The sequence below is a fragment of the Dendropsophus ebraccatus genome, chromosome 9, assembly GCF_027789765.1.
Source record: "Dendropsophus ebraccatus isolate aDenEbr1 chromosome 9, aDenEbr1.pat, whole genome shotgun sequence".
Classification (NCBI taxonomy): domain Eukaryota; kingdom Metazoa; phylum Chordata; class Amphibia; order Anura; family Hylidae; genus Dendropsophus; species Dendropsophus ebraccatus.
Window position 1 is genome coordinate 38,040,775 of NC_091462.1, and position 12,062 is coordinate 38,052,836.

The 12,062-nt window shown below is 41.3% G+C and overlaps 1 protein-coding gene across 3 annotated transcripts in view; it reads left to right on the forward strand.

Moving 5' to 3' along the window:
• OSBPL6 (oxysterol binding protein like 6) overlaps window positions 1-12,062 on the forward strand; it is a 152,333-nt gene that overhangs the window by 62,890 nt on the left and 77,381 nt on the right. For 2 of the 3 annotated variants that reach the window (XM_069983011.1, XM_069983014.1), the window contains exon 3: window positions 10,710-10,943. In XM_069983011.1, coding sequence (XP_069839112.1) covers window positions 10,842-10,943 — 102 coding nt within the window. In that variant the 5' untranslated portion in view covers window positions 10,710-10,841. Of the gene's footprint in view, window positions 1-7,448; window positions 7,528-10,709; window positions 10,944-12,062 lie in introns of those variants that run through there. The other variant, XM_069983013.1, reaches the window with a different exon arrangement.

A 12,062-nucleotide genomic window follows, 5' to 3' on the forward strand; every position in this document is an offset into this window, starting at 1 on the left:
CACACTACGTATGATTCCGGCCGTAGTGCGAACCGCGAATATACGCACGTAGTTTTGAGGTTGATGCGTTCGCTTGAAAGTATACGATATACGCCCGCACAGTGCACATTACGTATGAGCTTACGGCCGGATTGTATACGGCGCCGTGAAAAATGAACAAGACCATTGTTTGAGGACGGAAATGTTCCAACTCACGGCCGTGGATTTCCATGCGGTCCCGTACGAAGTACTTATTTCAGCCAAATTGAACTTGATTTTTCGATCCAAAAAGTTCTGTGTGTTTTATTGGGCTGGGCGAAGATTTCCAAGTAAATGACCTGCCTCAGATCGCTTCGAAACAAGCTAGGGAAGCATAACTCTACTACGGGCGTATGTTCGCGGTTCGCCCGCATGTTCGCAATCCGGCCGCATGTCTATTTTTCCCATGGCCGTACTTTCAGCCACACATGTACGGCTGCGTACGAAGTACGGCCGGAATCATACGTAGTGTGAACATAGCCTAAAGGGGTATTCCATTCAAACATAACTTTTCATATGTTGCTGCCCATGGTGAAACTAACAATTCCTTTCATACGTTTTATTATCTGTTCAGTCTCCTTCCCCCAGTTTTGAGTTGATGCTTTTTGTGATCGAGCTTTTCCCTCTGTCTCCCCCTCCTCCCCCCTCCCTTCTGAGACGGCGGATGTCCCTATCTGCAACTTTGTAGCTTCTTTGTAATGTCGGGAGGGATAATCACAGGGAGTTCATCAGCAACTTGACCTCAGATTAACCCTCCCAGTATTAAAAAAAAGCTACAAAGTCTGCCAGGTGCTTGTTTACATCAGTCATCTTGGAAGGGAGGAGGGAGAGAAAATCTCACATACATCTTCAGCAGAAAGCAGCAGCTCAGAACTAGGAGAAGGAGACTGAATAGGTAATAACAAGTATGGAAGGAATCCTTACTCTCACCATGGGCAGCAACATATGGACAGTTATGTTTGAGTGGAATACCCCTTTAAGCACTATTCATGGAGTTTTATTCAAAGTAGACCAACATTTTAATCCCATTGAAAGCATGTGAAAAGTGTTTATTTTGCAGCACCAATCCATTTTACTTTGCTCAGCTGAAACTAGGACTATACGGATGGGAATATTGGGTGTTCTGCTTCCTACCAGCTGTTCTCATCCAAGCTTCTACAAGGGCATTTGGCTTTCCACTTAAGTGCCTGGCTGTATCCTACCCCCCATCTGTGCACACTGACACGGCTGGGGAAAGGGCTCACTGACCCGGTTAATCTTGGATGTGTTACTTGATCTTTTCCACTTTGCTAAGTATAGAAGCATTGCAGAGGGCACAGCCATGTCGTGCTGTCAGTTTACACCGTTGACCTAATGCTTCAGTGATTCTAAGAAAAACATCATGAATCCGTTTTCTAGAACAAAACATTACTGTAAAAATATATACTAATGCATAGTGTATATTCATTGTATTACTCAGTGATCGTTCAGAGTGATCGGTCCTCATGCATGTCGTATAGCCGCAGTCCTGGTATTGTGAACTGTGACTTTCCTAGTGTATTTATTAATTGGTCTTTCATACTGTACATTACCATTGTTACTAAGTAAAGACCACAACACACTGAGCAATATTCCCTCAGTCATACATAGGTTTTGCGGACTATATAAGTGGTTGCCGAAGCGTTACAGCCAGTGACCCAAAGGAGGCATCTTTTCTGACTGGATTTATCCTCTCGACGTCTCCATCCGGCCCAGTCAACCATATTGTTTTCAAACATCTTAGGCCTCTCTTTTTTTTCAGCACCCTTCCAGCATCTTCCCAACCCATAAACTTGCAAATGGTAATGGTGTCCCATAAAGTCCCCACACTGTAATTCCCATCTGTGTTTGTTATCCTCTCTCCGATAACAAGCTGATTGTACGGCATTGACCAACAGGGCTCCACAGATCCTGAGCATGCCTGCGTGACCATGCTCCATGCATTCTCTATGGGGCGCCCAAACACTTGCAAGTTTAGGGCTAAGAAGCATTCAGTGGTGACGATTGCATCCACTTTCCCAAGAACAGTGGGGGTCCTGGCAGTCATCTCCCAGCAATTAGCTTGTTATCTCCTATTCCAATGATATGAAAATACCCCTTTAAGTTTAGCCCTTTTGTATCTCCACATTTAATTAATAACTAGAGATGAGCGAACCTGGAGCATGCTCGAGTCCATCCGAACCCGAACTTTCGGCATTTGATTAGCGGTGGCTGCTGAAGTTGGATAAAGCCCTAAGGCTATGTGGAAATCATGGATATAGTCATTGGCTGTATCCATGTTTTCCAGACAACCTTAGAGCTTTATCCAAGTTCAGCAGCCCCCCGCTAATCAAATGCCCAACGTTCGGGTTCGGATGGACTCGAACCTGAACCCGGTTTGCTCATCTCTAATCAAAACACATCCGTTTTTTAATGTACACAGAAATAAGGTAAAAAATTTTTTGTGTATGTTAAAAAACAGATGTGTTTTAATCCCTTTTTCTTATAATGGAAGTCAACGGAAAAAAAAGATCAAAACAGATGCACACAATTGCATCCGTTTTTCCATCTGTTTTTTTTGCAAAAACGGATTGCAGAAACTTAGTGTGAACCCAGTCTAAGGCACATTCTATGTTTGAGCAACAGGGAAAGACCATCAAAGTCTTCTTACTTTATAGATGACACTGATGACAGGCGCTTATTACTTCTGCCGTGATCCGTCCAGATGCCACATTGCCAGCCTGTATATTTTTAGTCTCTTGCCATTCTCTTGACAATGTAAATGTATTGAGCCACCGACGTAGAGTATATTATATGTTATTTATATCCCGAAAATTAATTCAGTCCTAAAAATGGCAGGCTATTGATCTGGCAACAAAACGGTAAGCGTTGCCACTCATTTCCATTTGCAGATGATTCCTGGACCTTTTGCACTGTGAAAGATTTGTTGTTTTTGAGGATGTTCAAAGCCAAATGTGGCGGTGATGAAAAGACGGAGACAGATGTGCCTGCGGAGCCAGTGACTACACCCCAGCAGACAAAACAGAGCGAGCTGCCTGACTGACTGCCAACTCGTTTCAGGATACATCTCATTACTGTACATTGTACTTTACATAAGCAAAACAGCTGAGGGAAAATGGAGCCAACTAAGTGTTACTGAGGTATGAACTGTCACCTCCATGGCACCTTACAGCAGCTGGGACAAGCTTCATTCAGGAAATATGTCAGCATAATTCATAGCTTACCTAACTGATTATATGTGCAGCTACAAAACTACCCCCCCAAGGTGCCCATGGTGGGCCCAATATTGTGTGCTCTCTAATAATGTGGCTTTCCACTGATCCATCTTAATGAAAGCGTCCGACAATAACCCGTGAGATATCTTAGCACTTCTGTATAGCTGAGAGGTTATCAACGTGTAGCACCCCCTGGGGGGGGGGGGGTCATGAAAACAACCTCTTTTTTTTATGGGAATTCGGACAATTTTTACGGCCTTGATTTAAAGGGGTCAAACTCACTGACAGCCTAGGTTTATATTATACCTGTTGTAAACCCATTAAAAATAATACTAATGTAGAAATCCCTACACTCCTTACTAGAGCTTATTTGACCCAGTATAATTTTTCAAAGTATAGTAGAGATGAGCAAACTTACCGCAAGGGTTCTATTTGACAAAACGATTTTTAACGATAAACGATCGCAAACGAGATTGTTGATCGTTAGCCTGAAATCGGTCACCATATTACATAGAACCATACTCGTTAGTTACGATCGTTACTATGATCGTTTACTCCATCTGATCTCGACAAAAGAAGGAACAATATGGAATTACACTGAACGATTAGTGAACAAATGTGGATTTATAGCGAACGATTAACAATGATTTTAGGGTCATATCTAAATCAGCGATCAACAACACACAAACGATTTTTCGATTGTTGGTGTTCAAATTTGAACGATATAACGATTTCACGCACAATAATCTTTTCTGACATCACCCGGGTCACGGAACGGCCGCTGTCACGCAACATGTGAACATGGCCTAAATGTGTAAGGGAGAAAAGGTGCTGGAACCTGAACCATAGGATAATAGACGGATTTCATTACAGTTGAGGCACATGTCTAGATGCCGATATGGAGCAGAATACTGACACGTACATTTGTATTTCTGCTGCATCCAGAAAATACTTCTATCAAATCTGATGCAAATTTTTTTATTGATTTAACAACTAGAGATGAGCGCAACTCGATCTTGCTCATGACCAATCATTTGGCATTTGATTACCGGTGGTTGTATCCATGTTTTTCCAATCTCCTTAGAGCTCTATTCATCTTATTTACCCACTGGTATTCAAATGTTGAACAATCAGATTTGAATTTGCTCCTCTCTAAACAGAATGTGAATTTGCCGAATATTTCACAAACATTTCAAAATCAGAATCCACATGGAATTTAAACCATATGACCATATGGTTAGTAAAGAAAAGAAGCGTGGCCAGCGCCCGGCCAGCGCCTGGCCAATGCTCTCGTGCTTCAGATATGTTGGGCACGAAGGATAAACCCTCTGAATGCCGGGGAATTAATATAGAAGAACAAGCCAGAACCTTTCAGCTCTTAAAATTCTCTCACATCTTATTGCAAATCTTTAAAAACAACCGATGCATTTTGAACCAGTCTGGTTCTTAGTCATGATCCATTCACCATTAGGTGGGTATATTGTTGCACATACTTGGAGATGAGCATTCAGGTGATGGCTCTGTAGCAGCTGGCATCTGAAAATAACAAATACCCACCTTATGGTGAATGGATAGGTGGATTTTCATCCCACATATTATACCTATATTCAGATATCATGACTAAAAACAGGACTGGTTTGAAATGCGTCAGTTGTTAAAGACTTGCAATAAAATGTGAGAGAATTTTTTGAGTTGAAGGATTCTGGCTTGTTCTTCTATACCCATAGACCCATAGTCTACCCCAAAACTAAGTTGAAGCCATTGATCACAGCTGTGTTCCCAGAGGCATAGCTTCATGTGCTGATTTTAGTACTGTTAGTATTATTTGGCACAGAGGCTAGTGGCACCCTTGGGCACCAGGGCTATGCTGTGTTAAGCCATTACACCATTAGTTGAATAGCATCTATAGCTATGGAAAACGTAAAAAAATAAAATTAAAATATATATATATACACACACATATATATATATATATATATATATATATATATATATATATATATATATATATATATATATGTGTGTGTGTGTATTGCAAGTAAACAATTTTGCTCACTCCATGTATCATGTAGCGATTTTTTTTCTTCAAGAAATGATTTGACCTTTATACTAAGAACACTATGTATGAACATAAGAATGTATGAATGGCATATGTACAGAATGTTCTGGCAGAGCTTTATGAATTAGCACAGTGGGGTGGCATCTAGATAAGTGGCCATCTAGCCATGTTTGTGTTTAATGGTGGTAATGGTAGAAAAGCCTAATCTTGTGCATTATTCCCCCCCCCCCCCCCCCCCCCCCCGCTTGCCTGGCTATTGATTTTCCCCGTCTACGTTATATATATAAAACAAGCGTTAAGGTTAAGCATACAGAGGCGGCTGGGAAAGCTTGGAAACTTTGCTAATACATTTACATAATTTTCACCCTGTTTTCAACATTTTTCTTATGCCAAGTTATGAGTAAGTGAAAAGAAAACCACAGAAATGGTGGCCAAACATTTAATGTAATGTGTATATTATTATACAGCTTCTTTTGTTGATTCTTAAAGGGGTTGTCTAATGAAGAAGCTGGTCTTTATATCTTCTGTTCAGGATCCCCCTTTATGATCCTTAACCCGGGGGAGGGGGTGGACATCCTGCTCTGGTGGGCTTTACCCATACATCTATTTCAGGACTGCCATTTGTCTAAATAGCCACCATGTAATACAACATTTCTTTGCAGAGGCAATAAGAATTAGTTTCCCCCAGCAAAATCAGGCGGAAAGATGTAGAGGTGATTAAAGGGGTATTCTGATGTCGGGTACTAAACAAACAAAAACAATGGTGACTTCTAAAACAAACAAAAATCGCTCCCTGTACTCTGTGGGACGGGCATGGTCTGCATAGCGGGGTCTACAGCACTGTACATTGTACACACTGTGCATAGCAGATCCACTTCAGGCTGGGGCTTCCATCAGGGGACAGGACTGTGGAGGTAATCTCTCTTTATAGCTCTAACCCCTCTCTACCTGCACAGAGAGTGCTGCATGTATGTGCCCACATCTGTCCTGCTCATTCCTTCATGCTCCCTGCAGTCTGTCAGTCCTTGTGTTTCCCATCCTCTCCACTCCTGCTATAATGTAAATACACTCTGCTATACACACTGCTGCTATAATCTGCCTGCACTCACACTCAGCTATACACACTGATCACACTGATGCTATAATGTGCCTGCATTCACACTCTGCTATACACACTGCTGCTATAATGTGCCTCCACTTACACTCAGTCCTTCACATTGCTTTATAGGAAAGTTTCTGTCACTGTCCTCCTGCACAGTTCTGTGATTCTTGCTGATTGGTCCCTGCTGGACACATCCATTCCCCATTGCTGTCATGTGACCACACAGACAGCAGCCCTGCTTCTCTTTTCTAGCCTGTTGTACTACTGTACTGCATTATGGGGATCTGGTGCTGTTTTTTTTTCCAGGTTTAGGCTGCGTTCACACTATGTATATTTCAGTCAGTATATGTATATTTCAGTCAGTATATTTCAGTCAGTATTTCAACCAAAACCAGGAGTGGATTAAAAACACAGAAAGGCTCTGTTCACACAATGTTGAAATTGAGTGGATGGCCGCCATTTAATGGCAAATATTTGCTGTTATTTTAGAACAACGACTGTTATATTGAAATAATGGCCGTTATTTACTCTTATATGGCGGCCATCCACTCAATTTCAACATTGTGTGAACAGATCCTTTCTGTGTTTTTTAATCCACTCCTGGTTTTTGGTCGCAATACTGACTGAAATATACGTAGTGTGAACGCAGCCTTATGCACTTACTATACATTATACTCCACATGCTGATTGCTATACTGTACATCGCTAACGATGTCCGTGCAGTCTGTGCTGCCAGTCTAATTGCTCAGTAAACGAGGGTGATCTAGCAGATCTGCACTCGTTTACACTTTATGATCGAGCTGTGTAATAGGACCCTGACTGTTCACAAGTAGTAATGTATAAAGTAAAAATCTCTTGTGGAATTGCAGTGTTCTGCTTTATACACTATTGAGGCAAAGTATTATACAAAAAAAAGGCAGAATGCAGGAAACGAAGAAATTCCAGAGAACATTTTTAGCTATGGAGGAGTTGAACTGGACTGGTACGAGGCCGTGAAACATCTGTTCTGTGGTCGCCTTGTGTATTTCCCGATAAGGCAGTGCCAACTACAAGCTTTGCTGTGCTGAGTCCTGCCGGGGTCTGCAGGGAATGCCTCCGTACTGCACCGCGCTAGGGTAATATTTATGTCTTCATCCGATCTAAAAAATTCTAATGCCGGCATGTTCATCCCGCTGTTATTGATTTGTAACTAAGTCTATAAGGCTGAATACTTTAAGGCTTAGTATTTTCCTCTGTGTGACGTTGTCCTCATCAGCCTCTGCCCTTCATGTTTTTTGTACAGAGCCTTCCTGTTCTACATCAGCTGGAAGAACAGGAAGACGATAGGGAATAATCAATAAGTGTATGCATTAGCCGGCACTATAGGGGTGGGGGTGCTGTGGTTACACTATTAAGGGCTGCTGACCTCAAAAATACATACTTAGTCGTCTGCACATAGTAAAGAATATAATGCTGATTTATGTGCTGTGTTTTGGGGAGGCACATTACTGCGGGAGACATAAAATGTGTTTACCAGCGTGCAGTTATTAATAGTTCCCGGCGGTTTTCACTGTCCTCCATCTCCATCCCATCCTCCTCGTCCTCTAAAGAAATTTCTGAGGAGAAAATTAAGTGAATATGGAAGCGGCTTCTGCAGGGTTTTATTTTATTTTTTAAAATTTGTATTTGCTGAATAATAAGACGACTTTAAAGGGATATTACCATTTGGAGCTGTTATCCCCTATCCACACGATCTAAAGAATGGGGATAAAATTGGCAATTAGCAATGTTGGACAGCCCAATAGAGAATGTATAAAGCATTGTCCGCCATAGGCCATAGTCTATATCCATGTTTTTCAGGATTCCCTACGGCTGCATTCAACTTCAGCCACTGGTAATCAAATGACGCACGCTAGGGCTCAAAGTTCATGCAACTTTAGTAGTTAAATTTTGCTCTCGTCTATCTGTGGCAGCTCCGTAGACAGTGAATATAGTGGTGTGCATGCGACTCTCGCCGTTCCTTTTAAAACAACGATTCATGGCCCCATTTTCAAAATCGTGAGTGGTTTCAATGATTGGACCCATGGGAGTAGCTAGGATTCATAGGGCCGCAAATTGTACGGAACCCCCCCCCCCCCTTTCAGGGCCATCTACCACATACTCCCCCACTGTTCCTTCGTTTCCCAGCTGCTGTCATTTGTGTGCCGGTAGAACGAATGATGGTGGACTGCATCGGGCCAGTTGAGTATGTGGATGCTGGTCCTGGGGGAAGGGGGGTTACTGGTGCAAGCCCCCATCCAGTAGCGGAGGTAGCTAGTATCATGGCGCGTTGTGGTGCTAGCAGCCTCCGTGGTAGATACACCACTGGTTGGACCCCCACAATCTGACGTCTATTACCTATCTCATGGATAGGGGATAAGTGTTTGAACATAAATCCACAACATTGTTAAGGTTTAATTTGTTTTCATTGCTTATTGATTTTTCTTTTTTATTAGCAAAAGGCTGAGGTCACACAGAATTTTTATTGCCTTTGATGAACTTTAACCCTTCGGAGATATAGGAGCTCATCAACCAAGCCAAAAAAAGGCTTGTAAAAAAACACTGCAGCATAGATTGGTGTGGTGATTACTTGTTGTACTTAAAGGAGTTTTCCACTTTTACCAAATTTTTAATCTCTGTATAATATAAACTTATTATTAAACTTACCAATATACTTGGTCTAACGTTTGTTTACAGCTTTCAAGATTGAATTTTGAACATAGAATAATAAGTTCCGTTGTATTAATGGGCCATACAATATGGCTGGGTTCACACTACGTTTTTGAAATGTGTTTTTCATCCGTTTTTTTTGTTTTGTTTTTTTTTTAAACGGATGAAAAATTTATGAAAAAAACAGATGCAATTGTGTGCATCCGTTTTGATCAGTTTTTTCTTTGACTTCCATTATAAAAAAAAGGATCAAAACTGATCCGTTTATTTTAAACCCCTAGACGATCCTGGGCGTACCCTTACGTCCAGCGGTCGCTAGGGGAGTTCAGAGCGGGGCTGCGAGGTGGCCCCCCTCTGAACCGCCGCGGTCCCAGGTGCCGCTTGTAGCCCGGCTATTAGCGGGCATGGTCCGATCTCTGTGCCTGCTAATTAAGTATTCAGATCCAGCTCTCAAAGTTGACAGCTGCATCTGAACACTTACTGCAGCCTCATCCATGGTGTTTAGTGGGGTGGATCGCCCCCACGCAACGCGATTGCGGAGGGGCGATTCCGGCTTTTGACCTGGGCTGGCGCTGATCCTGGCTCGGCACTCTATTGCAATAGAGTGCCTATCTCATGAATCTATGCAGTATTACTATACTGCATAGATCTCAATGAGAGATCAGTGTGCTTATATTAGAAGTTCCCCGGGGGGAATAACCCTAACCCCAGGGGGGCTTCTAGTAGAAGTGTAAATTTAATTTTTTTTTTTAAAACAAGTTTTTATTAATAAAATGCCCCCTCCCCTAATAAAAGTTTGAATCACCCCCCTTTTCCCATGTTATAAATAAAAATAAATATATTGCCGCGTGCATAATCGTCCAAACTATCAATAATCACATTTCTGATCTCGCACGGTAAACAGCGTAAGCGCAAAAAAAAAACCAAAGTGCAAAATTGTGCATTTTTGGTTGCATCAAATCTAGAAAAATTGTAATAAAGAACGATCAAAAAGTCATATATGCACAATCAAGGTACCGATAGAAAGAACACATCATGGTGCAAAAAATGACACTTCACACAGCCCCATAGATCAAAGGATAAAAGCGATATAAGTCTGGGAATGGAGCGGTTTTAAGGAACATATATTTGTTATCAATGGTTTGAATTTTTTACAAGTCATCACATAATATAAAAGTTATACATGTTATATATCGTTGTAATCGTAACGACTTGAGGAACATGCATAAGAAGACAGTTTTACCCCAGGGTGAATGGCATAAAAACAAAAAACCTCCAAATAAAAAAAAATGTTTTTTTTTTTCAATTTCACCACACATTGCAGTGTACTTTAGGAAAAAATTTTGCCTATCATTGCAAACGGATCAAAACTGATGCACACAATTTTTTTTCATCAGTTTTTCTTCCATTTTTTTGCAAAAAAACGGATTGCAAAAACGTAGTGTTAACCCAGCCATACTGGCCCCCGAAGCTACACAGTTCTTTATGGATTTATTGACAAATAGATATATTTTTATGACGTGTATAAACATTATATCATAGGTAGATGTGCATGGCTTTTGGATTCACAGTATATTTAAGTATATACTTATGTCTGGTGTCCTTTCAGTTTTTACCATGTGATGAATCTGGATAAATGCTTCTGGAGAGAGACCCTTTTTGGCCTACTGCATGATCTATATGAAGAGGATTGATATGGTTTTGCTGCCACCTTAGAACTACATAGGATCTACCTGTGAAGATGAGTTCAGAAGAGAAAGGCATATCGCCAGCTCACAAAATATCAACGCCAACGCACAAAAGTGCCTCCTCTTCTTCCTCTTCCCAGAGGGATAGCAGACAGGTAAGAACCATTTATTCTAATATCCTCTGTAGCACAGACCTAGTTTGTCATCTCTTCTGTTGCATTTCTCTATACAGTGAATTTTCTATCCCAGATGCTGCCTTAAATTTTAAAGAAACAGGATGCACAATTGTATTTTCCAAGCAGCCATTTTATGAACGACTTTTAACGAATTTAAGGTCTAGGGTACTTTTTTCTGTTATATTGTTTTCATGCCTTACCCTTCTCTAAATAGATTATTGTGGAGTTTTGTTTTTCCAGATTTAAAGGGATACCCCAGAGGGGAAAAATTAAATCAACTGGTTTCAGAAAGTTATACAGATTTGTGATTTACTTAAAAATGTCAAGTCTTCCAGTACTTATCAGCTGCTGTATGTCATGCAGGAAGTGGTATATGACATGCTGCTCTCTGCTGCCACCTCTGTCCATCACCGGAATTATCCAAAGCAGTATAGATTTTAGATGGGGATTTGCTTTTGCTCTGGACAGTTCCTGCCACGGACAGAGGTGGCAGCAAAGAGCACTGTGTTAGACTGAAAAAAATACACCACTTCCTGCAGGACCCCACAGATGGGTCCTGGCCTCCAGGCCCTGGAAAGTCTTTCAGCAGGGAATTTTTTCTTGTGTTTTCTCTTGCTAACCCAGGATACTAGAGATTACATATCTACTCTACCTTACAATATATAGGGCTCAGGGAGCTAACCGATTGGGCAAAAAACAGAGACATAGCAAATCAAACCTCTGAGGAATAGGTTTAATGAATAGAGGAGGGACTACTGAAAGTTACCCAATTCAGGGATTGGTTCTCAGTCAGCTTACAGACAGTGACATACACAGAAAAATACAAGAAATCAGTCACGTTTCTAGTTAACCCTCAATACACATACAGTGCATAGGACATATAGAGACACCTAGTGGTGGGAGTGCAGAAAGACACCTTCAGCCCAGAATGCAGATACTTAAAGCGTAACTGTCATGTTTTTTTTTATTGCAGAAATCAGTAGTATAAGCGATTTTAAGAAACTCTGTAATAGGTTTCATCAGCCAAAAAAGCCTCCTCCTGTACTCAAGAAGCAATCTCCCAGCCTCCCCCCCTGACTTCTTATCTGTGCATTATCA